At 43.3% G+C, this 24541-nt stretch overlaps 1 protein-coding gene across 3 annotated transcripts in view; it reads left to right on the forward strand.

Annotated features, from left to right (window-relative positions):
* Nucleotides 1-24541, forward strand: part of POLA1 (DNA polymerase alpha 1, catalytic subunit) — a 347695-nt gene that overhangs the window by 138647 nt on the left and 184507 nt on the right. For all 3 annotated transcript variants that reach the window (XM_030575194.1, XM_030575210.1, XM_030575203.1), the window contains 4 exons: nucleotides 2145-2237; nucleotides 9414-9619; nucleotides 11371-11503; nucleotides 18090-18221. In XM_030575194.1, the coding sequence (XP_030431054.1) occupies nucleotides 2145-2237; nucleotides 9414-9619; nucleotides 11371-11503; nucleotides 18090-18221 (564 nt within the window). The remainder of the gene's footprint in view (nucleotides 1-2144; nucleotides 2238-9413; nucleotides 9620-11370; nucleotides 11504-18089; nucleotides 18222-24541) is intronic.

Raw genomic sequence — 24541 nt, forward strand, 5'->3', positions numbered from 1 at the left:
GAAGTTTTTCCTAATGTTCATTCTAACCCTCCCTTGCTGTAATTTAAGCCCATTGCTTCTCGTCCTGTCCTCAGAGGTTAAAGAGAACAATTTTTCTTTCTCCTCTTTGTGACAACCTTTTATGTACTTGAAAACTGTTGTCATTTCCCCTCTTAGTCTTCTCTTCTCCGGACTAAACAACCCCATATTTTTCAATCTTCCCCCATAGGTCATATTTTTTAGACCTTTAATCATTTTTGTTGCTCTTCCCTGGACTTTCTCCAATTTGTTCACATCTTTCCTAAAACGTGGCGCCCAGAACTAGACACAATACCCAGTTGAGGCCTAATCAGCACAGTGTAGAGTGGGGAATTACTTCTCGTGTCTTCCTTACAACACTCCTGCAATTACATTTCAGAACGATGTTTGCTTTTTTTGCAACAGTATTACACTGTTGGCTCGTATTTAGTTTGTGATCCACTATGACCCCCAGATCCCTTTCTGCTGTACTCCTTCCTAGGCAGTCTTTTCCCATTTTGTATGTGTGCAACTGCCTGTTTCTTCCTAAGGGACTTGGCATTTCTCCTTATTGAATTTCATCCTATGCACTTGAGACCATTTCGAATTTTAATCCTATCCTCGAAAGCACTTGGAACCCTTCCCAGTTTGGTATTGTCCGCAAACTTAATAAGTCTACTCTCTGCCATTATCTAAATCATTGATGAAGATATTGAACAGAACCGAGAACTGATCCCTGCAGGATCCCATTTGATATGCCCTTGCAGCTTGTTTGTGAACCACTGATAACTACTCTCTGGGAACGGTTTTTCAACCAGTTGCACACCCACCTTATAGTAGTGCCATCTAGATTGTTTTTACCTAGTTTGTTTATGCGAAGATTATATGAGACAGTATCAAAAGCCTTAGTAAAGTCAAGATAGACCAGATCTAGTGCTTCCCTCCATCCACAAGGCTTGTTACCCTGTCAAAGAAAGCTATCAGGTTGGTTTGACGTGATTTGTTCTTGATTATATATGCTGACTTGTTAGTTACTGAAGTTATTGGTCTGTAATTCCCTGGATTTTCTTTATTTCCCTTTTACTAGATTGGCACTATATTTGCCCTTTTCCAGTTCTCTAGACTCTCTCCCATCTTCTGTGACTTTTTGAAGATAATTGCTAATGGCTCAGATATGTCTTCAGTCGCCTAATATTCTAAGATGTATTTCATCAGACCATAGTGTCTTGAAGACATGAGTAATGGGCCTACTCTGTCCTTGGTCTTCCTCTTGCTTCTAATATATTTGTAGAATGTTTTCTTGTTGCCCTTTGTCTCTAGCTAGTTTAATCTCATTTTGTGCCTTGGCCTTTCTAATTTTGTCCCTACATACTTGTATTATTTGTTTATATTCATCCTTTGTAATTTCACCTAGTTTCCACTTTTAGTAGCAGTTTTTTGAGTTTGATATCACTGACAATATCCTGAATAAGCCAACATGGCATTTTGTCTTACTTCCTATGTTTTCTATGCAGTGGGATAGTTTGCCCTTGTGCCTTTAATAATGTGTCTTTGAAAAACTGCAAACTCTCTTAAGCTGTTTTTTCCCTTTGACTTGCTTCCCATGGGATCTTATCTACTAAACCCCTGAGTTTGTGAAAGTCTTCCTTCTTGAAATCCATTATCTTTATTGTGCTGTTTTACTTCCTACCATCTCTAAGAATAATAAACTTGCCATTTCATGATCACTTTCACCTAAGCTGCCTCCCACTTTCAAATTCTGAATCAGTTCCTTCCTATTTGTCAAAATCAAATCTAGAACAGCCTCTCCCTTAGTAGCCTTCTCCAACTTCTGAAATAAAAAGTTGTCTCCAATACATTCCAAGAACTTGTTGGATAGTCTGTGCCCTGCTGTGTTATTTTCCCAACAGATACCTGGGTAGTTGAAGTCCCCCATCACCACCAAGTACTGTGCTTTGGATGATTTTGTTAGTTGTTTATAAAAAGACTCACCCACCTCTTTTTCCTGGTTAGGTGGTCTGTAATAGACCCCTACCACTATCCTTGTTTTTTAAATCCCTTTTATCCTTACCCAAAGACTAGATAAGGTCAGGTAAGAGAGAGGTTGTTTTGTAATTCTTTTGTTTAAAGCTGCTTATTTTATTTAGATGAACCTTGAAGTGATTTATGGAGATACAGATTCCATTATGATAAATACGAATAGCACCAACCTGGAGGAGGTTTTCAAGCTGGGGAACAAGGTAAGGGAATTTTGAAGGAAAAAATATTTCTCATAGACTTCATACATGGGTGTTACAAGAATATGTGTGAGAGAGAAACACCAGGCACAAATTTAGTGAAAAAAGGTTTGGGTGTCCTAAATGTGTCATCTGTTGGAATGTATACAAATGCAAGACAAAAATATAGGAGACCAGTTTCAGAATACGAAGGGTTTGTTCATTGCTTATGATGAAAGAAAGGGTAGATGGATTTCCTAAACGCATGTATTTTCAAGAGGTGATTTGAAGAAAGAGGGGAGGGAGATTCTAATGAGGAGACTGGTGCAGAAGGAGCCATGATAGAAAGGGAGCTGAGGAAGAAATAAGGTGAAAGGACTGACATCTGTGTAGGAAGTGGAAAAGGATACAAAGAAAATTGACAGAAGAACTGTAGGAAGAGGCAGGATATATAGAGCCTCACAGTTGAGGGTAAGAATCTTGAATTTTATGAGGGGCTGATGCAGGGCAGAAAGTTTACAGTATGAAGCAAAGTTGTGCTACAGTCTTTGGCTTGGCATAGCATTTTGAATACACTTAAATGTCTTTTAGAAATTAATGTTCTATATATTCTTGGTTGCTGTGCTACATGAGATGAAAGAAAATATACTACTCTCTTAAGATTGTTTGGAAATTTAAAGTTAGGATTGACGCTCTGTGCTGTATATGGTCTAGTTGTGTCATTATATGGCAGCAGATATTATCTCAGTTCAATAGAAGCAGCAAAGAGTCCTGTGGCACCTTATAGACTAACAGGCGTTTTGGAGCATGAGCTTTCGTGGGTGAATATTCACTTCGTCAGATGCATGCATCTGACAAATTGGGTATTCACCCATGAAAGCTCATGCTCCAAAACGCCTGTTAGTCTATAAGGTGCCACAGGACTCTTTGCTGCTTTTAGAGATCCAGACTAACACGGCTACCCCTCTGATACTCAGTTCAATAGAGGAATCCTGATTTAGGAAAGTACTTATGATCTATTGATGTCAATGGGACATAAGAACACTGTTAAAATTAAGCATTGTTTGTTCTGTATATGTGGTAATTATTTTTCTGCAGTCCAGCATCTCCCACTATTCTGGACATGTGGGCTGCTCTTCTCTGTCTATAACTTACGGGGGTGAATCAGCATTTTGGCACCACACAATCTGGCTATATTACCACTGCTCCTGCTTGCTGCCAGATTCTTTGCCTCCACAGCAGCAGATGGAGGTGGTTTCTTTTGCTCCTGCCCTTCCTCCTCCTATTTTAACTTTTCTGCTCAGTTTTTTGGGCAGTGGGGAGCAGTGTTCTCCCTCCTCAGCCTTCTTCCTCCTCCCTGGGTCAGTTACCCCTTTTGGGATTAAACTTTCCTGGGCTTCCACAGCAGCATGTCCCTGTCGGCTCCTCTTCCGGGTCAAATCCAAGCATTGTTCTCTATGTGAGACAGCTTTCCTAGGCTTGATAGATGCCGAGTTGTGCCCAGCCTGGATTCAGCCTTCTGTCCCTGACTTTGTTAGGTCCCAGGGCTGAGAGTTGGACAGGCAGGTGGGGTCACTGTACTACTGAGGCAGCTGTGACTCTGATGTGGGGGAAAATGGAGCAGGAACCCCAGAGCAGAGCAGAGAGAGCCTCCAAAAGTGAGGGGGTAAGTCCCAGGAGTCGTCTGCAGAACGAATTGGGGAGGCTTGAGGTGGCCACAAATTCTCCCTGCCCCCTCCAATCTTAAAATGGTTTCCAAGTAGAAAAGAAGCAGAGCTTCTAATCAGCTCCACCTCCCAAAGCTGACCAGGAGAGTTCCAGCAACAAATTTTCCCTCCCATCTTAGGGACTGGAACCCAGTGGGGAGGATTCTGAGACAGACCTCTCGAGAGGGCCCCTGGTCCTAAGGCGAGTGACAAAAGGCCTCACCAAAGCTGCAGCAGAGCTTCTACTCCTCCTGTAGAAAGGTGAGTTATCTGGCTCTGAAACCTGACAGGCTCCTGTCAATAAGCCTCAGAGCAGATTACTCCCTTCAAAATCCTCCCGAGGCTGCAATACCACTTCACTTCTCCTTCAAGGAAGTGATTAACGATAAATGGAACAAGCCTGATCCGAGCAGCATATTAACAAGAGTGACCTCAGGCTCTATAACATTCAAGAACCAAAAGGCTCTATTGTTGAGATACTGAAGGTTGACTCCTCTGTAGCGTTCCTTGCCAGGGATACGATTATTCCCTCAGAAGGGGAGTTCTGCCCAAAAGAACCCACAAGATAGAAAGATGGAAGCCACTCTGAGGGCTTCCACCACCCTCTGTGCATCTTCCACTTCCACCACCCTGTGTGCATCTTTGGCAGATAACTGTTTTGCAAGAGTCTCTCTTTCCTGGTTGGAAGATTGCAAAGGGTTGTTTTAGAGAAAGTAATCCTAGCAACAGCATTCGTAGCTGATGCCTTAATGGATGCAATGAAGTCTTCAGCCCAGACTGTGTCTTCCAGCTCAGTAGCCAGGCACCATCTGTCTCTGACCCTGGAAGGTGGATATTCACTCTAAGCAGGTTCTGTGGTCAGCTAAGTTTACAGGCTCTCTTCTTTTTGGAGAAAAGCTGGAGCATGACAATGCAGCAAAATCCAAAGTCTTTCCCTTCCCCACTAAGCACCCTCAGGAGAGAGAGAGACTGGCCTTCACAGGGAGGTGATTCTTTCACTCCTCTTCCTCACGGGGGTAGCAGTGAAGGGACAACAGATGAAACTAACGTCTAGGGGGAAAGTCCACCGGGACCTCAGCCCCTACCCCCCCCCATCCATTTTATGATGATCACATAGGTCTCTACCCAAAAATGAATCTAGGGGCCAGGACTTCCATTTCCTAGAGGAATGGTTTTCATTGATCACAGACAACTGGGTCAAGGAAATAGTCAAGGATACTCCCATGGGCTGTGAGCTCCACTCCAACTGCTTTAAATCCAGCCAACGCAGCTACAACAATTCCATAAAACACAATCCGATGCAGAATGAAATACCTCATCTTCTAGAAATGGGGGTGATAGTGTTCCTTTAGAAGAAAGGTTCTCTGGGTTCTACTCCATCTTCTTCATTGTACAGAAACATACAGGGGTATTAGCACCATTCTTGATATCAAAATGTCTAACAAGTGGATGAAGAAAATGAAGTTCCAGTTGGAGATCTTGGCCTCTACAGTGTCATCCCTGTCCCAGGGGCATTTCTTGACTTCAGTAGATTCTAGTGGACATGTATCTTTATACACCCATCAGACCGTGCCACAGCAGACTTCTGAAGTTCACCTACAAGAGTAAACATTATTAGTACCAAGCACTCCTGTTCATCCTGTCCTTGGCTCTGAAAATGTTTACAAAGGAGTTGATGATAATAGCCAGAGTCAGGTCACAAGGAATTCATCTGTACCCCTTCCTTGATGGCATTCTGATCAGAGTTTCATTGCAGTCAGCAGCAGACAGGGGCAAGTCTTGGACTTTGAATCTCCTATAGGCGCACAGCTTCGACATTGATGCCAAGAAAAGTTCTCTGGGTCCACCCAGGAATTTATTTTCTTGCTCCAGAGGTGTAGAAAAGCTACCATAGCTTTATGCTTCTGACTGGGGTCACTTGGTGATCACAATTATGCATCAGAAGTGTTCAAGCCTTCATACTAAAAGTGTTGGACCTCTCCCTGGAACATATGAAAGATGAAATACAGGTTCCGACACACATGTTCAACTCTTTAGGCTGATGGTCAGCCTATGACCTCATCCCCAGAATATTGTCCATCTAGGTGTCTGATTGGCGAGTCTTACCCACATGCTCAGGGTATAGCTGATCGCCATATTTGGGGTCAGGAAGGAATTTTCTTCCAGGGCAGATTGGCAGCAGCCCTGGGTTTTTTTTGCCTTCCTCTGCAGCGTGGGGCACAGGTCACTTGCTGGAGGATTCTTTGAACCTTGAAATCTTTAAACCATGATTTGAGGACTTCAATAGCTTGGACATCGGTTAGGGGTTTGTTATAGGGTGGGTGAGATTCTGTGGCCTGCGTTATGCAGGAGGTCAGACTAGATGATCATAGTGGTCCCTTCTGACCTTAGTCTGAGTCCGATTTCCAGATCGTTTAGTTTTCACAACCATTGCCAGCCTGGATTTCTGAGGAGCTCACTTGGACACCCAAACAGACCATGGCCTCTGGAGTGAGGAGAAAAAAAGGGTCACAGCATAAACATCTTAAAGCTGAGAGTAGTCAAGGTAGCTCTGCAATCAAGCCAGCCCACCCTAATAGGGAACCACATGCTGCTTCAATCAGACAGTATGACTGCAGTTGCATATTTAATCAACCAAGGGTGGGGAGCAAGGAGTCCAGTACTACACATAGAAGCAGTAGAAATAGTGAGGTAGGTGGAACAATACTTCCTTTCATTCAAAGTGATCCACATCAGAGGAGGACCTGAACCAAAAGATTGTCTGACTGGCACAGCAGGTGCAGTCATCAGTTTTCAGTGGTGGTTGAATCAGGAGATTTTCTGCCTTATCGTTCAGACTTCCTTCAACCAACCTGTTCATGAATCATACAAATGCAAAGAGGCCAAAATTGTTCAGAAGGAAAGCAGACCCCAGATCCATGGGAATAGATTTCTTAGAGCATAGCTGGCCTCAGGACCTACTTTGTGTATCTACCATTTCCAGTATTGGGGAAGGTAGTCCAAAAAATAAAATGAGAACAGGCAATGGTAATTCTGTTAACTCGTTGGCCAAGGAGATCTGTGTTCTCAAATCTGATAAAGCTGAAACTGGAGCACCCATTCCTGCTTCTGTGAACATCTTTTTGAAGGTCCTCTTCTTCCTCCTGACCGAAGTGGCTTCAACTAAAAGCCTAGATATTGAGAGGGAAGCGCTAAAAGCTCAGTCTGTCCTCCATAGTCAATAAGATATTGCTTTCGTCTAGGAGAGTATAGATACTAAAAGCGTACTCCTGTATCTGATCCAGATTCAACATCTGGTGCCAAGAGCACAATGCAAATCATAGAAAACAGTCATTCTGTACGTCCTTCAAGAAGGCCTAGACAGGCCTTCGGCCCAGTATCGTTATGTTTCAAGTTTCTGTCTGTAGTACGATGCTATTTGCAGGGTCCTCTGCCTCCTGGGTAGACAATCCATAGGTAGCCAGATTCCTTCTAGCTTTCTGGTTAGCCAGATTGGTGGGCAGGCCACTCTTCCCAAAATGGGACCTTCATAATCTTCTCTACATATGTTCACTGTTCATTACTTTCCAGATGTCCATAGTTGTGGGACATGCTGGGCTGCAGAATGGAAAATTTCTTAGCAATGATTTCCTTTCTGCAGCACTGTCTCCCACAATTCTGTCCACCTTGGATGGCTTATGAGTCAAGAATCAGATATTAAGTGAAGTCATTGCCATATGACTGTCTTCCTTGGTCTGGTGTCCACAGATATTTTGTTATCTCTGGAATATGTGTTAATGATGTGCAAGTTTTACAGTTTAGGAATAATTCATGTGGCAGCAGGTGGAACCAGAAGGGGCATGGGAGACTGTGCAGCATCAAAATTCTGATCTACCTCTGTGAGCTGCAGAGAGAAGAGAGCAGCGTGGATATCCAGAATAGTGGGAAATGCTGATAGCAGAAAGAAAATTATCAGCCACAATTTTCTGTGGCTTAATATAAGTCAACATGCCATACAAATACCTACAATCAGTGTAAGGTTATCTAGTCCATTTCTCATCCAATGTAGCATTGTATATTTACTAGTCTCATTCTAAGTGTGCTTAGCTTCAGCCACTTCTCAGAAGAGATTACACTGGTTAATCTCATTATCGGGAAAATGTCCTTGCTCTTCAGCATACACTTCTCCTTTTTTATTTTCTTTCTGTTACTACTTAAATGCTGTTTAATTCTTTGTCGTGTCGGCTATCAGTTTTTTGAAGTCCAATGGAAATTGCTAGTTAAAGACCAGTCTCAAGATATTTAAAACTAGACTGGAAAACTATGAAAGAAATTCTAGGAATAATCCTATTTTAGCATGGGTGTGGTCAGATAGCTCCCATCCATATCTAACTTTTGTGAGACTGAACAAAGAGAGAGGAGTTTCCACTCAGTGAGAGAAGGGGGAAGAATCAAGACATCAGTAAAAGAAAATTAAGGGGGTATGGGAAGCAGTCAGAACAGGTTTCGGAGGAGTGAATGATGCAAAGATGCATTGTGAAAGAAGTGAAAAGAGAAATGATGTGAGGAAAGAAGGGAAGCTCCTGACCAGCCAGCATGGGAACCAGAAGCCAAGCTTGTTTTCTAAGCCAAACACATTTGTGTGTTCCTAGATTTTATTTTTTTCTTTTGAAGGACTGATAAGAGAAAAGAGGGAAATTTCATCTTTTGCCCAACAGAAAAATGGCAACCCAAGCCTTACCTCACTCTTCTGTAGTCAAGTGAGATGGGGCCCACTTCTAGAAACTACACACAAAGGGGGACGGTGGGAGAAAGGAAAAATGGAGTATTTCATCTTTTCCCAGAAGAGTTCAGGTGATTCTGTGAAAGCCAGTACCCAGTATATTTTATTTATTATTTATTTAGAAAAGCAACACACACAAAAACAACCAAGCACGGGCTGCTCACTCAGTTCCTCCCAATATTCACAAACATTTATTTTGACACACCTTCCCCACCCACCCCCAGCTTGTCCAGGAAGGCAGCTATAGCACAGTAGCCACCTTCTACCTGGAATTGGACTTTCTAATATCTGCTCCTAGTCATTAGGTTCAGCTGCTCCTGTTTCCGTCCCCTTGCTTCCTCAATGCTCTGCTTCTCTGGGTTCAAAGTTTTCTCTGCTCAGGCAGACATTGCCTGTTTTTGAGTTAGAAATTGGGCTGAGGTGGAACCATAACTATGAGAGGACCCTTTTTAGAATCCTGAAAGGTCTGTACTGCTCATCACACCAAATTGTAAATCCCTGGAAAACATACTCCATGGTGGAAATAATGTCATAACCTTAACTGTAATGGTAACTAAGAAGTACTACTATACTGAAGACATTGTCCAGTCTATAAAATGTCGATATAAGCACACAACATAGAGTATGACTGCTATGCAGCTTCAGCCCGATGCATGTATTGTTGAAAGTAATGTGTGTTCATAATTACTGAGATGTTGCATTTGGGTTGATGATGATGATGATGTATCACAGATTAAAAGTGAAGTGAACAAGCTGTACAAATTGTTGGAGATTGATATTGATGGGGTCTTCAAGTCCCTGCTACTGTTAAAGAAGAAGAAGTATGCTGCTCTGACGGTGGAGCCAACAGGAGATGGGAAATATGTTACCAAACAGGAATTGAAAGGATTGGACATAGTCCGAAGAGACTGGTGTGACCTTGCAAAAGAAACTGGAAAGTGAGTTTTGCTTTTAATATTGACTATTTTCATCTCATGTTGTGTAACTCTTGAAAAATACACAATCTTCATTAACATGTGAGCTGCTGGATGTTGCTAATGTCCCTCTCACAGGAAAAATGTTGCTATTGTTTATGGCCAAGTGTTCAGGTTCCAAGTGATTGCCATATGTGAGGTTAGGAAGGATTTTTTCCTTAAATCAGATTGGCAGTGCCAGTGACCTTGGGGTTTTTTCATCTTCTTCTGCAGCATGGGGTGCAGGTCACTTGCTGAGATTACCTGGGTATATCTTAATCAGTTCCCTGCCATTGCAGTGGCCTTGGGCATTGGTGCACTTTAGTCCCTTCTTTTCTTCTCTTGTGACCTGTAATGATATACTCTCCTGAGGGCCATCACCTAATTTCAGTTGTTGGGTGTGTGGGCGCTGGGTAGTGTTGGTGGCCTGTGATATATAGGAGGTCAGACTAAATCATCTAGTGGCCCATTCAGGTCTTTAAACTCTGACTCTAACTCCTGTGTTAAGTACAGAAAGTGCTTTACCTAATTTTTAAAAGGACTCAGAACAGCCTGTCAAAATGCGGAAAGATTTTAAACCAGGAACAGATTATGTGTGTTTACTTAAAGCTGTATTTTTACTGTCTGTTGGTCTCACTTTCTTGTAAATCTTAAATTTGCATTTCTGCTGAAGCAATTAGATATATAGCACAATAAACCTGAATTCAGGAATTGTGAGAAATGTATGTATACTCGAATGTTTTGTCATTGATTAGGGTTCTTAGGTTGAGAATTTTGAAGGAGGCGTAGGGAGTTTGATACTACGCCTTAGCAAATTACAGCTTTAAAGAGTTGTTAATAAATATTAAGCTTGTAGAAGCACTCAAAATAGAAGATGTGGTCACGGTCCCGAAGAGCTCTTTTGTCATTCATTTAGATCCTTTTATTAAAGAAGATGGTATGTGGTATCAATGATTATTTGATTTATTGGCATTTACTATATGCAGCATTATATGGAGCCTCTCTTGCACTCAGCTTTTACAGAGATTATACAATCAGTACTAAAGGAAGAATACTTTTGACTGGGCAGAGAGATGGTCATCTTATGGCTGAGTCAATTTGTATTGCATACAGCCTCTTGAAAAATATTAGTTTCAATACAGCATGGCTCCAAATGTACCCAGAAATTGATGCCTCTTTATCTGTAAATATACACTACACACTTGCTTACTATTCTTAACTGTTGTATTTTCTAAGAAAAGATGCATCATAATGGAAACAAATTTCCCCAAGTTATGAATGTATTAGTAATTAAAGCAATACAAATGTTTGTCAGTGTTCTTCAGTGACTAAGTACTGCAACTGGCAGACCCTCTCTATACATTTTTCCAGAAATAGGCAGGAAGTTAGTAAGCAGATTTCATATTCAAATTTTCTCTCAGTTTGGATACCTGTTGTGGATTAGTAAATGTCAAAAACACTCCTGGGGGGACGGGGACATTAGAAATGCATTGGGTCCATCATTTAAAATAGTTTCAAGATTAAATAATTGAAATTTGAGTATCCTAATAAAATAATTAAAACGTGAGAGATTATGGGAAAAGTGTTAACAATTTTGAAGTAAACTTTGTCCTCTGTTTGTAGCTTTTAGAGGTAACAAAGAGAGGGATATGCACATATTTACTATGGTGTTTTTTAAATACTAAGATATCCTCTGTATTTTAAAGAAAGTTTTGTTTGCTTCTACTACTTTACAGCTATGTAATTGGTCAGATTCTTTCTGACCAGTCCCGAGATACAATCGTGGAAAACATTCAAAGACGACTAATAGAAATTGGAGAAAATGTGATAAATGACAGAGTCCCAATAAGTCAATTTGAAATCAACAAGGTAAATGATATCACTCATCAGCTGCTGCTAAGATTTTCAGATTTCTTTCCCCGCCCCTAAAATTATTTTGCAAGACTTTTGTGGTTAAAGATGCTGTAGTACAGTGTTTCTCAAAGTCAGGCCGGCGCTTGTTCAGGGAAAGCCCCTGGTGGTCCAGGCCGGATTGTTTACCTGCCGTCACCGCAGATTCAGCTGATCGCGGCTCACACTGGCTGCGGTTCGCTGCTCCAGGCCAATGGGGGCTGCAGGAAGCGGCGTGGGCCAAGACACGTGCTGGCCGCTCTTTCATTTTCCCTGGCACTAGCACTTGGGGCCCCAATTCAGCAAGAGACTTAAGCAATATGCCTGACTTGAAGCCTATGAGTAGTCCTGTTATAATTTCTGTTGTGATATTCCCTAGGAGCCTCAGCCATGGACCAGGACCCCACTGTGCTATGTGCTGTACACACACCCAACAAAAAGATGGTCCCAGCCCGAAAGAGCTTACAGTCTGAGTAAGAAAGGCAGTGAGACTATTTGTGTTTAAAGTTAGGCACGTGCTGAAGTACCTTGCTGAATGAGGATCCTAGTATGTCTCCCTCACCTCTTTAGAGTCTCAAATCTGATTTGTTTTTGTTTTGGTTTTTTGGTTTGTGAGGCCCTGCTTCAAGAATAGAGTAATAGAATGTACTTTCTTTGCCACAGCTGAGAACATTGTCTCCCAGGCCATTACTTTAATTATTTTAAACGTGGAACATAGACTGAAGAGTACAATGGAAAAGAATCAAAAAGTTATTTTCACTATAGAGTATGTTCAAAAGTCCAGTACAAGTTGTTGGGTTCTCCTTCTCTAAGGCACAGAAACTGGAGCTGAAATTAATTCTGATGCCCCTTCTAGGACTTGCCCATGAATGTGAGCCAGAATGTTCTGCCTTAGCTGTCAGGAGTGCTGCAGAGTGTTCTTTTCCTCCCTTCCTTTTTGGGAACCACAAATAAAACTTTTTTCTTTCTTAACAAAGCTTCTGTCTTCCATTGAACACTTATGAAAAGTGTCTTCTCTCCCAGCTTTGTCACAATATAATAGTGCCCCATCTCTGCTGGGCAACTCTCTGGTTCTCAAGAAGATATAAACAAAGTCGTAATGAAAATCATATACTTTCATGTCAGCGCTTGTGGAGTCAGCTGTTTTGTGGTTCATTAACAGCTGTTCCTTTATTACCTCGTTTGTCTTTTCTTAAGGATCAGTATGACTATAACCATTTCAAACCAGTTTTCTGTTAAAAATGAATGCCATTGGAGATATCTGCCATTCTTCTTCGAGTGCTTGCTCATGTCAGTTCCATTCTAGGTGTGTGCACACTCACGTGCGCAGTCGTCAGAGATTTTTGCCTTAGCGGTATCGGTAGGATCGGCAGTGCCGTGCTCATGTGTTGGTGTATCAGGTGCTACTGGCCCTACGCCCTCTCAGTTCCTTATCATCGCCTGTGGTGGTTAGTCAGAGCACCTTTCCTTGCATTGCAAGAGATAGCGGTTTTGTTTCTACTGAGTCTTAGGGCCTTGTAAATAGTTTGTTTATAGTAGTTAGTGTTAAGTGTAGTTAGAAGTTATAGTCCCAGCGGGGACTTGGCCCCAGGTGGGACATGCCCTGGTCTCCCGGGTTTAAGCCCTGCATGAACTGCAACAGACCTATGCTTGTAAGTGACCCGCATAGCAGCTGCCTCAAGTGCTTGGGGGAATCACACGTGAATGACAAGTGCCGTATTTGCAAAAAATTTCAGCCTAGGACTCAAAAGGAGTGGGATATTCTTTTGCAGGCTCTCCTCATGGAATCTGTCCTTTTCCTGGCTTCTGAGCCATCCTGCCAAGACTCACCTAGTACCTCGACCTCAGTGTGCAGTCCAGCACCGGAATCTGCCTGGCACCTGGTACCCGAAAAGAAAACTAGGAAGCACGGCTCCCTGGCTCCAGGCAAGAAGGGCCATGGGTCATCAGGCAGGGGACCCAGTTCAGGCTTCCTGGCCACTCTGGAGCCATGTGTGAACGCCTCCCCAGTCAGGGCCCTTAGCCTCTTAAAAGGTCCACCACCAACTCAGAGGAGCGGTATGAGACCCAATCCCCTGATGGCACCAATACCTTCCCAAGCTCTGCTGGCACCGAGAGAGCAGAGGCCTCCGCCCATGCTGCCGACACAGCACATGCCACAGGAAACGGCAAAGGCTCCCCATGAGGACAAGCCAGCCATTGAGACCCCTCGGGGGGCAGTGGAGAACTGCTGTTCCCTGGAGCCAAGATCATGCTTTCCATCTCCGTGCCACAAATCCCCAGAATCACAGTCCAGATCCTCTGTGGCTCACTCTGGATCACTGGCACTGCAGTCGTGGTCCCTGCTGTCTGTGTGGATCGCCTAGAGGGAGGTGCTGGTCTCAGTACTACCAGCACCTTTCACCCTCCCACCAGTCTTCCTCCCAGTTCAGATCTCAGTCACCTGCCCGGTGGGAGTGCTCCCTGTCATGCCTCTGATCCCCCAGCACCAGCGCCACTCTCCTCAATACTGGCACCGATCTTCTCACTCCAGGCGCTGGTCTCCAGTGGCGATTGTCAGCAGGCAGACTTAGACGTCGATAACCCTACCATGGTCACTAGAAGGGGATTCCTTCATCACATAAGGGCAGTTCAGCCCCTTGCCCAGACTCCACTGGTGCGATTGGACACCTGAGGCTGCGTCAACATCCTCAGCGCCACCTTGGCTGCACGACCAATAACAAGCGCGCAAGGCTACTCCCTGCAGTTTTCAGCCACCCCTTTTTCCCACATACACCCTCTTTCCTGTCCCTCTTTAGGGACTCTTCTCACGGGCAACTCCTCATTCAAGAAGTCAAAAACCTCCTGCACCTGGCGGCGGTGGAGGAGGTCCCTCGGGACATGACAGGGAAGGAGTCCTACTCCCGTTATTTCTTGATCCCGTAAGCAAAAGGGGGCCTCAGATCTATTGTGAACCTGTGACACCTCAGTAAGTCTCTCAAGAAGTTGAAGTTTCACCTGGTCTCCCTGGCCTCCATCACCCCCTCCCTGGATCTGGGAGACTGGTACACCACCCTTGACCTGAAGAACATTTATATCCATATTTCTGTATTCCGAGGTAACAGATGTTTCCTCCATTTCATCATAGTGGGCAGACATCATTTCAGATTCACAGCACTCGCCTTTGGCCTCTCATCAGCCCTAAGGGTCTTCACAAAATGTATGGCACTAGTGGCTGCTTACCTGAGACATCACGGGGTCCAGGTCTTCCCGTATCTCGAAAATTGGCTCATCAAGGGCAGATCTCGGGAACAAGTACAGAGAAGCCTCGATCTGGTGCGTTCCTGGGCTTGTTGATGAAAGAGAAAAAAATCCACCTTAAAGCCAGCTAAACGAATAGTTTGTTGGTGCAGTTCTCTACTTAACCTGACCCAGAGCCTTCTTTCCGGAGGTGTGTTTTCAGGCCATGTTGGACCTGATCTCTCATGTGAAGAACCGTCTACTCACCATGGCTCACAGCTCCTTGTGGTTGTTGGGCCACATGGTCTCCTATACATACGTAATCAATCATGCCTGGCTCCATCTCCAGTCTCTGCAAGCATGGCTGGCATTGGTTTACATCCCCAACAGGCATGACCTAGACCAGGTGGTCAAGGTGCCGAGTCACATTCTGTTGTCCCTGGATGAACCCCCGATTGGTGTTACAGAGAGTTTGCTTTGCAGCCCCATCCGATGCATGGGACCAGGGCTGGGGAGCCCACGTCTGTGAGCTCAGCATGCAATGCCACTGGCTGCGAGATGATTTGGCCCTCCGTATCAACATCAGGGATCTCAAGGCGGTTCACCTGGTCTGCCAGGCTTTCTTGCCCCACCTGAGGGGCAAGGTGGTGCAGGTTCTCACGGACAGTACTGTTGCAATTTTTTACGTTAACAGGCAGGGCGGAGCCAGGTCGTCGGCTCTTTGCCAAGAAACTCTCCGCCTTCGGGATTTTTGTGTGCAGGAGACCATTAATCTAGTAGCCGCGTATCTGCCCGGGACCAGGAATGTGTTTGCAGATCGCCTCAGCAGGACCTTCTCATCTCGTCACAAGTGGTCTCTCCATCCGGAGGTGGTCAGTATGATCTTCTGAAAGTGGGGGACTCCGCAAGTGGACTTGTTCACGTCCTGTCAGAACAGGAAATGCCACATGTTCTGTTCAGTCGAGATGGAAAAGGTTCCCCGTCAGGTGCTTTCCAGCTCCCGTGATCAGGGGCCTTATGTACGCCTTCTCACCAGTGCCATTGCTCCACAGAATCCTTATGAATATCAAACACGACAGGGTGAAGGTTATCTTGATAACCTCCGAGTGGTCTCACCATCACTGGTTCGGCACACTGCTGGACCATTTGGTAGCTGCCTTGCTGCAGCTATGTCTCTGGCCAGACCTGCTGTCCCAGAATCACAGCAGTCTTCTGCACCTAAATCTGGCGACGTTGCACTTGACAGCATAGTTACTGCATGGAAGAGCAGGAATGCTTGGCCCAGGTTCAACAGGTCTTGTTGGGTAGGAGAGAGCCCTCCACCAGAGTTACTTAACCTGGCCAAGTAGAAAAGGTTCATGTACCGGGCTTTGGAACGATGTATCCAGGCCTAGCAGACCTCACTGCAGGTGACCCTAGGTTATCTTCTGCACCTCAAGCTCCAGGTCTTGTCCCTGCCATCGATCAGGATCCACCTGGCCATTGTTTCAGCTTTCCATCCTCCATTCCAAGGCATTTCAGCCTTCATTCACGACAAGACGGCCCAGTTTTTGAAAGGTCTGGAGCGTCTCTACCCTAACATGCGGGACCCCGTCTGTCCTTGGGACTTGAATCTTGTGCTGTCAGGGCTCGTAAGGCCTTCCTTTGAACCTCTGGCTTCTTCCTCTCTTCTCCTTTCCTGGAAGGTTTCATTCCTGTTTGTGGTAACATCTACCCGCAGGGTATCTGAGATCTTCTTCAGAACTTCCCTATACGGTATTCTACAAGGATAAGGTCCAACTGTGTCCTCACCCAGTGTTCCTCCCCAACGTAGTTTCCCAGTTTCATACCAGCCAGGACATATACTTACCGGTCTTCTTCCCGAAGCCTCATAAATTGGAAGAGGAATGTCAGGAGGGCACTGGCCTTGTACGTCCACAGGACAAAGCCATTTTGCAAGTTAGTGCAGCTGTTTGTTGCAGTGGCAGACAGGATGAAAGGTCACCTAGTGTCTGCTCAAAGGATTTGGTCCTGGATCATTGCCTGCATCTGCTACCACTATGAGCTGGCAAAAATGCCTCCACCAGCACTAGTCAAGGCACACTCAACTAGAGCGCAAGCCTCATCAGCAGCCTTCCTGGCTCAGGTGCCGATCCAAGAGATCTGTAGATCTGCTACCTGGTCATCTGTCCACACGTTTACCTCCCATTATGCACTTACCCTGCAGGCCTGGGATGATGCTGGTTTCAGCAGGGCAGTGCTGCACACTGCAAGACTTTGAACTCTGGGCCCATCTCCATTGACGCTGCTTGTGAGTCACCTAGAATAGAATCGACGTGAGCAAGCACTCGAAGAGGAAAAAATGGTTACCTGCCTTTTTGTAACGGTTGTTCTTCAAGATATGTTGCTCATGTCTGTTCCATTACCCACCCTCCTGTTGGAGTTGCCCACAAGAAGGAACTGAGAGGGCGCAGGGCCAGTGGCTCCAGATATACCAATGCATGAGCACGGCACTCAAGGGGGCGCCACAGCTGACCTTATGGGTACCTCTCAGGCAGAAATTTTTGATGACTGCACATGTAGGAGCACGCACACCTAGAATGGAATAGACATGAGCAGCACATCTCAAAGAACAACAGTTACCAAAAAGTAGGTCATCATTTTTAAGTCCTACACGCTCCAGTGTTTTATTGCCTTTGAAATATTTAGACCTAAATATTAGTTTAAAAGTTATGTTGATGAAGTTGTAGGTATAGTAAAGGGGATGATTTTTTTTTTCAAAATCTTTATCTTTATGAGAAGTAATTATGGAATATAGAGGAAGAATGATTTATTGTAAAATTCTAGTAGTCTTATCCATAGAAATACTGAAATTACTTCTGTTACAAAGTTTGTTAAATAAATATAAATGTGCTAGACATTATAATTTTCAAAACTGAAAAAAAAATTAATCTTTCACTGCATTCTTGCACTATGTATAATATTTCATACTTTGATTAAATCTAACTTTTAACGATTCTGGCTGTCCTTGTGCTTGTTTGAACTTTTATTAGGGTTCCAATTAGGGTTCTTATTGTGTTTAGTTTTTCAGAAAGTTAATGTATAAAATTCCAGGTTGCTTTTGCAATAATGTTAATTAGGGAGTATGAAAGACTGATGCAGAAATCTGAATTTCTGAAAAGATAGGTTTATTATAATGTTATGCTTTATATTAATGTCATATTTCAAAATTGTTTTGTGGTGAACAGTAGAGGGATGAAGACAGCTATTATATAATCTTCTTTGTTTTTTACTGCAGTAATTTGTCCAGCATTTAATTTGCATTATTTTTAAAGACACCTACCTGTTTTCTCCTTTAATCTCTTAGGCATTGACAAAGGATCCTCAGGATTATCCTGACAAAAAAAGCTTGCCACATGTGCATGTTGCCATGTGGATAAACTCTCAAGGAGGCCGAAAGGTGAAAGCGGGAGATACTGTGTCGTATGTGATCTGTCAGGTAAAAAAAAATCTTGGTTATGGCTAGATACTATTCAGGAGTTTTTGGAAGAAGATAAAACAAAACAAAAGTCCCTCAAACCCTTGAATGACATTATTCTGTATTTTTAAAGAACACTATTAAGTAACGTATGCCCTACATTTGACATCGATTCATGTACTATAAGTCCAGAAGAGACCCATTGATCAGCTAGTCTCACCTCTTGCATAACACAGGCCATAAGACTTCCCTGAATTAATACCTGTTGGAACCAGATTAGTCTATTAGAAAAACATTCAATCTGGATTTTAAAATGTACAGTGACGGAGAATCCACCACAACCCCAGATGAGTTATTCCAATGGTTAATTACCATTGCGCTGTTCAAAATGTACACCATCTTTCTAGACTAAATTCGTATAACTTCAACTTCCAGCCATTGGATCTTGTCATACATTTTTCTACTGAAGAGTCCTCTATTATGAAATTTCTGTTCTCCATGTGTGGACTTACAAAACTGTCATCAAGTCATGCCATAACTTCTCTTTAGTGAACTAAATAGATTAAGCTCCTTGAATGTGTTGTCATAAGGCATGTTGTCCAGTCTTTTAATCATTCTTCTGGCTCTCCTCTGAGCCTTCTTCAGTTTTTCAATATCTTGAAGTGTAGACACCAGAACTGGATATAGTTTTCAATAGCGGTAGCAACAGTGCCAAATTCAGAGATTAAAATAACCCTTGATATTCCACTGTTTCTATATCCAAAGATCACATTAGCCTTTTTTGCTAGTGTGTTTAAGTGGGAGTTTATAGTCATGTGAGTACCCGCCATGACTCTACATCTTTTTCGGAGTCACTGCTTCCCAGAATAGTCCCCCATCCTGCGAGTATGATCTGCATTCTAGGCTCCTACATCTATGACTTTACAGTTGGCCATATTGAAATGCATATTCTTTTCATGTTCCCAATTTATCAAACGATCCAGCGTACTCTATATCATTGAACTGTCCTCTTCATTATTTACTACTACCCCAATCTGTGTAATCTGCAGACTTTATCAGTGATGGTTTTATGTCATTTTAAAAAAAAATGTTAAACAACATAGGGCCAAGAGCCGTTCCTCAGGACCCCACAAGAAACGTATTTGCGTGATGGTGGTTTCCTGTTTACAATTACATTTGAAGACCTATCCATTAACAAGTTTTTTATCCATTTAATGTGTACCATTGTTGATTTCTGTATCATTTTAGTCTCTTAATCAAAATGTCATATGGTACCAAGTCTAAATGCCTTACCAAACTCTAAGTATATTACATTAACACTATTACCTTAACAATATCAACCAAAACTTTAATCTCGTCCAAAAAGATATCAAGTTAAACCGGATATATTTTCTGTAAATCCATGTTGATTGGCATTAATTATATTACCCTTTTTTAATTTTCTATTTGAGTCCCAGATCAGCCCTTCTATTGTTTTGCCTGGGATCAAAGTCAGGCTGACAGGCCTATAATTACCTTTGTCATCCAGCTTTCCCTTTTTAACTATTGACACGACATTCACTTTCTTACAGTCCTCTGGAATTTCTCCAGTATTCAAGACTTACTGAAAATCAAAATTAAGCCTCTAGAGAACTCCTGGACAAGCTTTTTTTTTTTTTTTTTTTTTTTAAACACTCTTGGATGCAAATTATCTGGACTTGCTGATTTAAAAAGTAGCTGCTGTTTAACATCCTCCTGAGTTACTGTTGGAATGGAAAGTATTGTATCATCATCACATGATATAAATCCATTTGGCTTTTCCCCCAAATATAGAACAAGAATATTTACGGAACGCTTCTGTCAATGCAGAAAAGGCAGTCCTATCACTTGCATTTAGAAAGGAATAAATATTATTAGAGCCCTACAAAATTCCCAGTCCATTTTGATCAGTTTCATGGCCAGAGAATTTTAAAATGGTCAGTTTCATGTTTTCAGATGTTTACATCTGAAATTTCAAGGTGTTTTAACCATGGTGGTCCCTTTTCTGGCTGGGGGCTTCTAGCAGCAGGGGGAGATCAGACCCATGTCCACAGGCCTCTTCCAACTGCAGGAACCTTCGGGGCTGCTACTAGCTCTGGTGCTTCGTTTATCAGGGGGAGGCTCTCAGAGGTGGGCCTGATCTCCCCTCTCCCCCTTGAGAGCTACAAGGCAAGGAAAGGACAAGTCCTGTCCATTCCCAGCCTGGCAGGGACTTGCAGCTAGGAGCCCCCCCCCCCCCCCCCCCCCCCCCCCCCCCCCCCCCCCCCCCGCTGTTGCCCCTCTAAGGATTCTGACTTTTTGTTCTTCCACCCTCCACCTAGCTCCCTGGTGGTGGATGTGGTAAATGAGTCAGGTAGGCAGTGCTTCTCTAAGTCTACCCCATATGACAAGAACCAGAAAAGGCTGGGTTTCTTTGGGCAAAGGTCCTGTTCGTCAACAGCTCGGCAGTTTAGGATTGTGAATTATCAAGTTGTCATGGCCAAATATAACTTTACAAATTATAACTGATTCATAGCTTTTATTGACCATTTGCTACAAGAACATGGGGAGCAATTCCCGTCTATCATCTCAGAGGGCCAATTGGTGGCCACAACTGCTCATCAAGCATCCTTGGATGCTGTTGGCACTGCTGCCAGGTTCATCTCTATGGCACTGGTTATGTGCAGGACATTGTGGCTCTATATCTCGGGCTTTCCTTGAGACATACAGAACACAGTGGAGGACTTCCCCTTAGATAGTTGTAAATTCTTCTTAGAAACCACATATGAGTCTTTGCGTACTCTAGTACTCTATGGCTACTTTATGATCCATGGGCATACATACACCTACAAATAAGAACATAGGAATGTCCATACTGGGTCAGACCAAAGGTCCATCTAGCCCAGTATCCTGTCTTCCAGCAGTGGCCAATGCCAGGTGCCCCAGAGGGAATGAACAGAACAGGTAATCATCAAGTGAGCCATTCCCTGTCTCTCATTCCCCAGCTTCTAGCAAACAGAGGCTAGAGACACCATCCCTGCCCATCCTGGCTAATAGCCATTGATGGGCCTACTCTCCATGAACTTATCTAGTTCTGTTTTGAACCCTATTATAGTGTTGGCCTTCACGACATCCTCTCGCAAACAGTTCCACAGGTTGACTGTGCGTAGAAATACTTCCTTTTGTTTGTTTTAAACCTGTTGCTTATTAATTTCATTTGGTGACCCTTAGTTCTTGTGTTATGAGAAGTAAATAACACTTCCTTGTTTACTTTCTTTATACCAGTCATGATTTTATAGACCTCAATCATATGCCCCCTTAGTTGTCTCTTTTTCAAGCTGAAAAGTCCCAGTCTTATTAGTCTCTCTTCATATGGAAGCCATTTCATACCACTAACAATTTTTGTTGCTCTTCTCTGAACCCCTTCCAGTTCCAATATATATTTTTTGAGATGGGGTGACCACATCTGCATGCGGAATTCAAGATGTGGATGTACCATGGATTTATTTAGAGGCAATAGGATATTTTCCATCTTATTATCTATCCCTTTCTTAATGATTCCCAACATTCTATTTGTTTTTTTGACTGCCGCTGCATATTGAGTGGATGTTTTCAGAGAACTATCCACAATGACTCCAAGATCTCTTTCTTGAGTGGTAACAGCTAATTTAGACTCCATCATTTTATATGTATAGCTGGGATTGTTTTCCCATGTGCTTTACTTGGCATTTATCAACAAAATAACTTTATCAAAAAAAAGGTTTATTAGGTCACAGACTGCCCAGAGATTGTTTCCTGCTCAGTTTTCTTGGTTCCATAGATCCACTGAATCCCTCAAAAAGAGACAGATTTCAAAGAAAAGGAACTGCCATCTGCTCTCCGTGACCACCCAGCCATCTTCAAAGCAGCAGTTTTGATGGGTTGGTTGAGGGTTCAATCCATTCCACACCTCAGGATTTACAGCTGCGTGAATTAGCCCAGATCCCCTCATTTTGGCGACCATTTTGCCTATTTCCTATATGCTTGGAGGTAGATCACTATAGACAAGTGAATCAGCATAAGGCTGTACCATCCATTTTACATCATTCCCTCCCTTGCACCCACCTCCTTTCCCCATTCTTCTTCAGGGACCCCTCCCACAAGCTTTTATTGAGATAGTTGAACTCTCACCTTTGATTAGGAGCAATAGAGCTGGTTCCTCCTCCTCATAAGGGCAAGGGATTTTACTCAAATTATTTCCTTGTGCCAAAGAAGGGTAGAGGGTAGAGACTGATCTTAATTCTAAGACTTGTAAACAAGTTCATAAAGTCTCAAGAATTCAGAATGGTGACTCTGGCAGCTATAATTCCTTCACTGGAGAAAGGGGTTTGGTTTTCGGTTCTTGACCTACAAGATGCCTGTTTCCATATCATGATACATCCATTGCACAGGAAATACTTATTCTTCACTATAAGACAGGATTTCCCTTTTGCCTTTACTTGGCCCCCAGAGTGTTCTCGGAAGTCTTGGCAGTAATGGCTGCTCGCTTCTGACAAGAAGCTATCCTAATCTTCCCGTACCTTGATGACTGGCTACTCCAGGGCTGTTCCTACAAAGTAGTGCTGTCATCCACCCAGACTTTGGTCTGTTCCAGGAGTTAGGTCTGCAGCTGAATATTTCAAAAGTCCACATTCTTGTAGAGGGGATATAGTTTATAGGGGCATATTTGGACTCATTAATAGCCTTGCTGTACCTTGCCTTAGACAGATTCGTAACCTTATCAGATCTAGTACAGAAAGTTCAGGGGAGCTCTTCTTCTTAGCATATGCGCACCATGCATCAGGAATCACAATAAGGAACTGTTTTCAGCTCTTGGGACATATGGCAGTTTTGTGACCGATCATGCAAGGTTATGTCTCTGCTGCTTCCAGAGTTGGCTCAGAAAGATCTTAGACAGAAGATGACAGTTCCTCTACAAGTGAGGAACTCTTTTTAGACTGGTGGAAGGGTCAACTCAATGTCTATGCAAATGTTCTTTTTTGTCGCCCAGCCCCATCAGTGACTTTAACAACAGAGATGCGTTTCTGTGGGGATGGGAGCCCACCTCAATATCTTCATGACTAGGGGAGATGGACAACTCAAGAAACCAGTCTTCACACTAATGTGTTGGAGCTCAGGATTGTCAGGAACACTTGCTTTCATTTCCTGCCCCTCATCAGGGGCAAATCAATCAGGGTCATGACAGGCAACAGATCCTGCCTGTTCTATATCCATAATTCCTGCGTGCTGAAGCCATGAAACTATAAAATTGGTGCATGGTTCATCAGATCCAAATTTCAGCAGTCTACCTCCCAGGTATTCAGCACACTGCAGCTGATGTTCTCAGCAGACACTTCTCACAGGATTACAAATGGGAGCTAGACACCCACGTTCTCCACAGCATATTCCAAAGATGGGGATTGTTAGAGGTCATCTCTTGGCCATCTCCAGGAACAGGAAGTATCCTGTTTTCTGATCAAAAGGGATCTGGGCCACCACTCTTCCTTCTGTCTTGGAAGAGGGATCTGTTCTGTGCATTTCTCCAATGTCACTGATACCAAAGGTAATGAACAAGATCAGACAAAACAAAGTCAGAGTTATCGTTATAGTGTTGACCTGACTGAGACCAGCTTGGAGTACCCTTACCTGCTTCACTTCTGTGTCCAACTGCTGTTCACGTTCCTGACTATTCCTTATCTCCTTTCACAGGATGAGAGTTGTGTGCTTCATCCCAATATAGTGGCTGTCTGCCCTGGGGCATGGCTCCTCGATTGTTTAAGGGGTTAGAATCCTGGTCTACGAAAGTACAACAGGTGTTACTGAATAATAGAAAAAGATCAACCCACACTACTTACCCTCACCTTTAGGTTTTGGCATACATTAGCTTATGTGTGTGAAAAATACACTTTTTTCCATAGTGTTCACGTGACCTGTGAGTGGTATTCTACAGGTTTAATGCATGCTGTATTTCCCGGAACATTTTTTTCTTGGAACTCAAGATTTTTCTCTACCCTCCCACCAGCCCCATTTTCAACCTGCATTTTAGCCTCTCGTTCCAACTTGTTTCAGCCTCTGTTTTCAATTTTTTTCTGTTTAAGAAAGGCTCATTGTGCTCTCTGGAACTCCAGAATGGTGCTCTTGACAAGAAGGATTGCAAAGAGTTTCTTAAGTTGCTCAGCCCTTTTGGGTTGATCACACTGTCTCTGTGGTGCTACTTATCTCTGTGTTGGCGTCTGAAAGTTTCTTCTCCATCAACCCATTTTTATTCCTGTCTATGTAGAACCTAGCATAAACTTCTTAGCCAAATAAATTCAGTCTTGCTTTCT

Source organism: Gopherus evgoodei, chromosome 1 (assembly GCF_007399415.2).
Source record: "Gopherus evgoodei ecotype Sinaloan lineage chromosome 1, rGopEvg1_v1.p, whole genome shotgun sequence".
In the NCBI taxonomy this organism is placed as follows: Eukaryota; Metazoa; Chordata; order Testudines; family Testudinidae; genus Gopherus; species Gopherus evgoodei.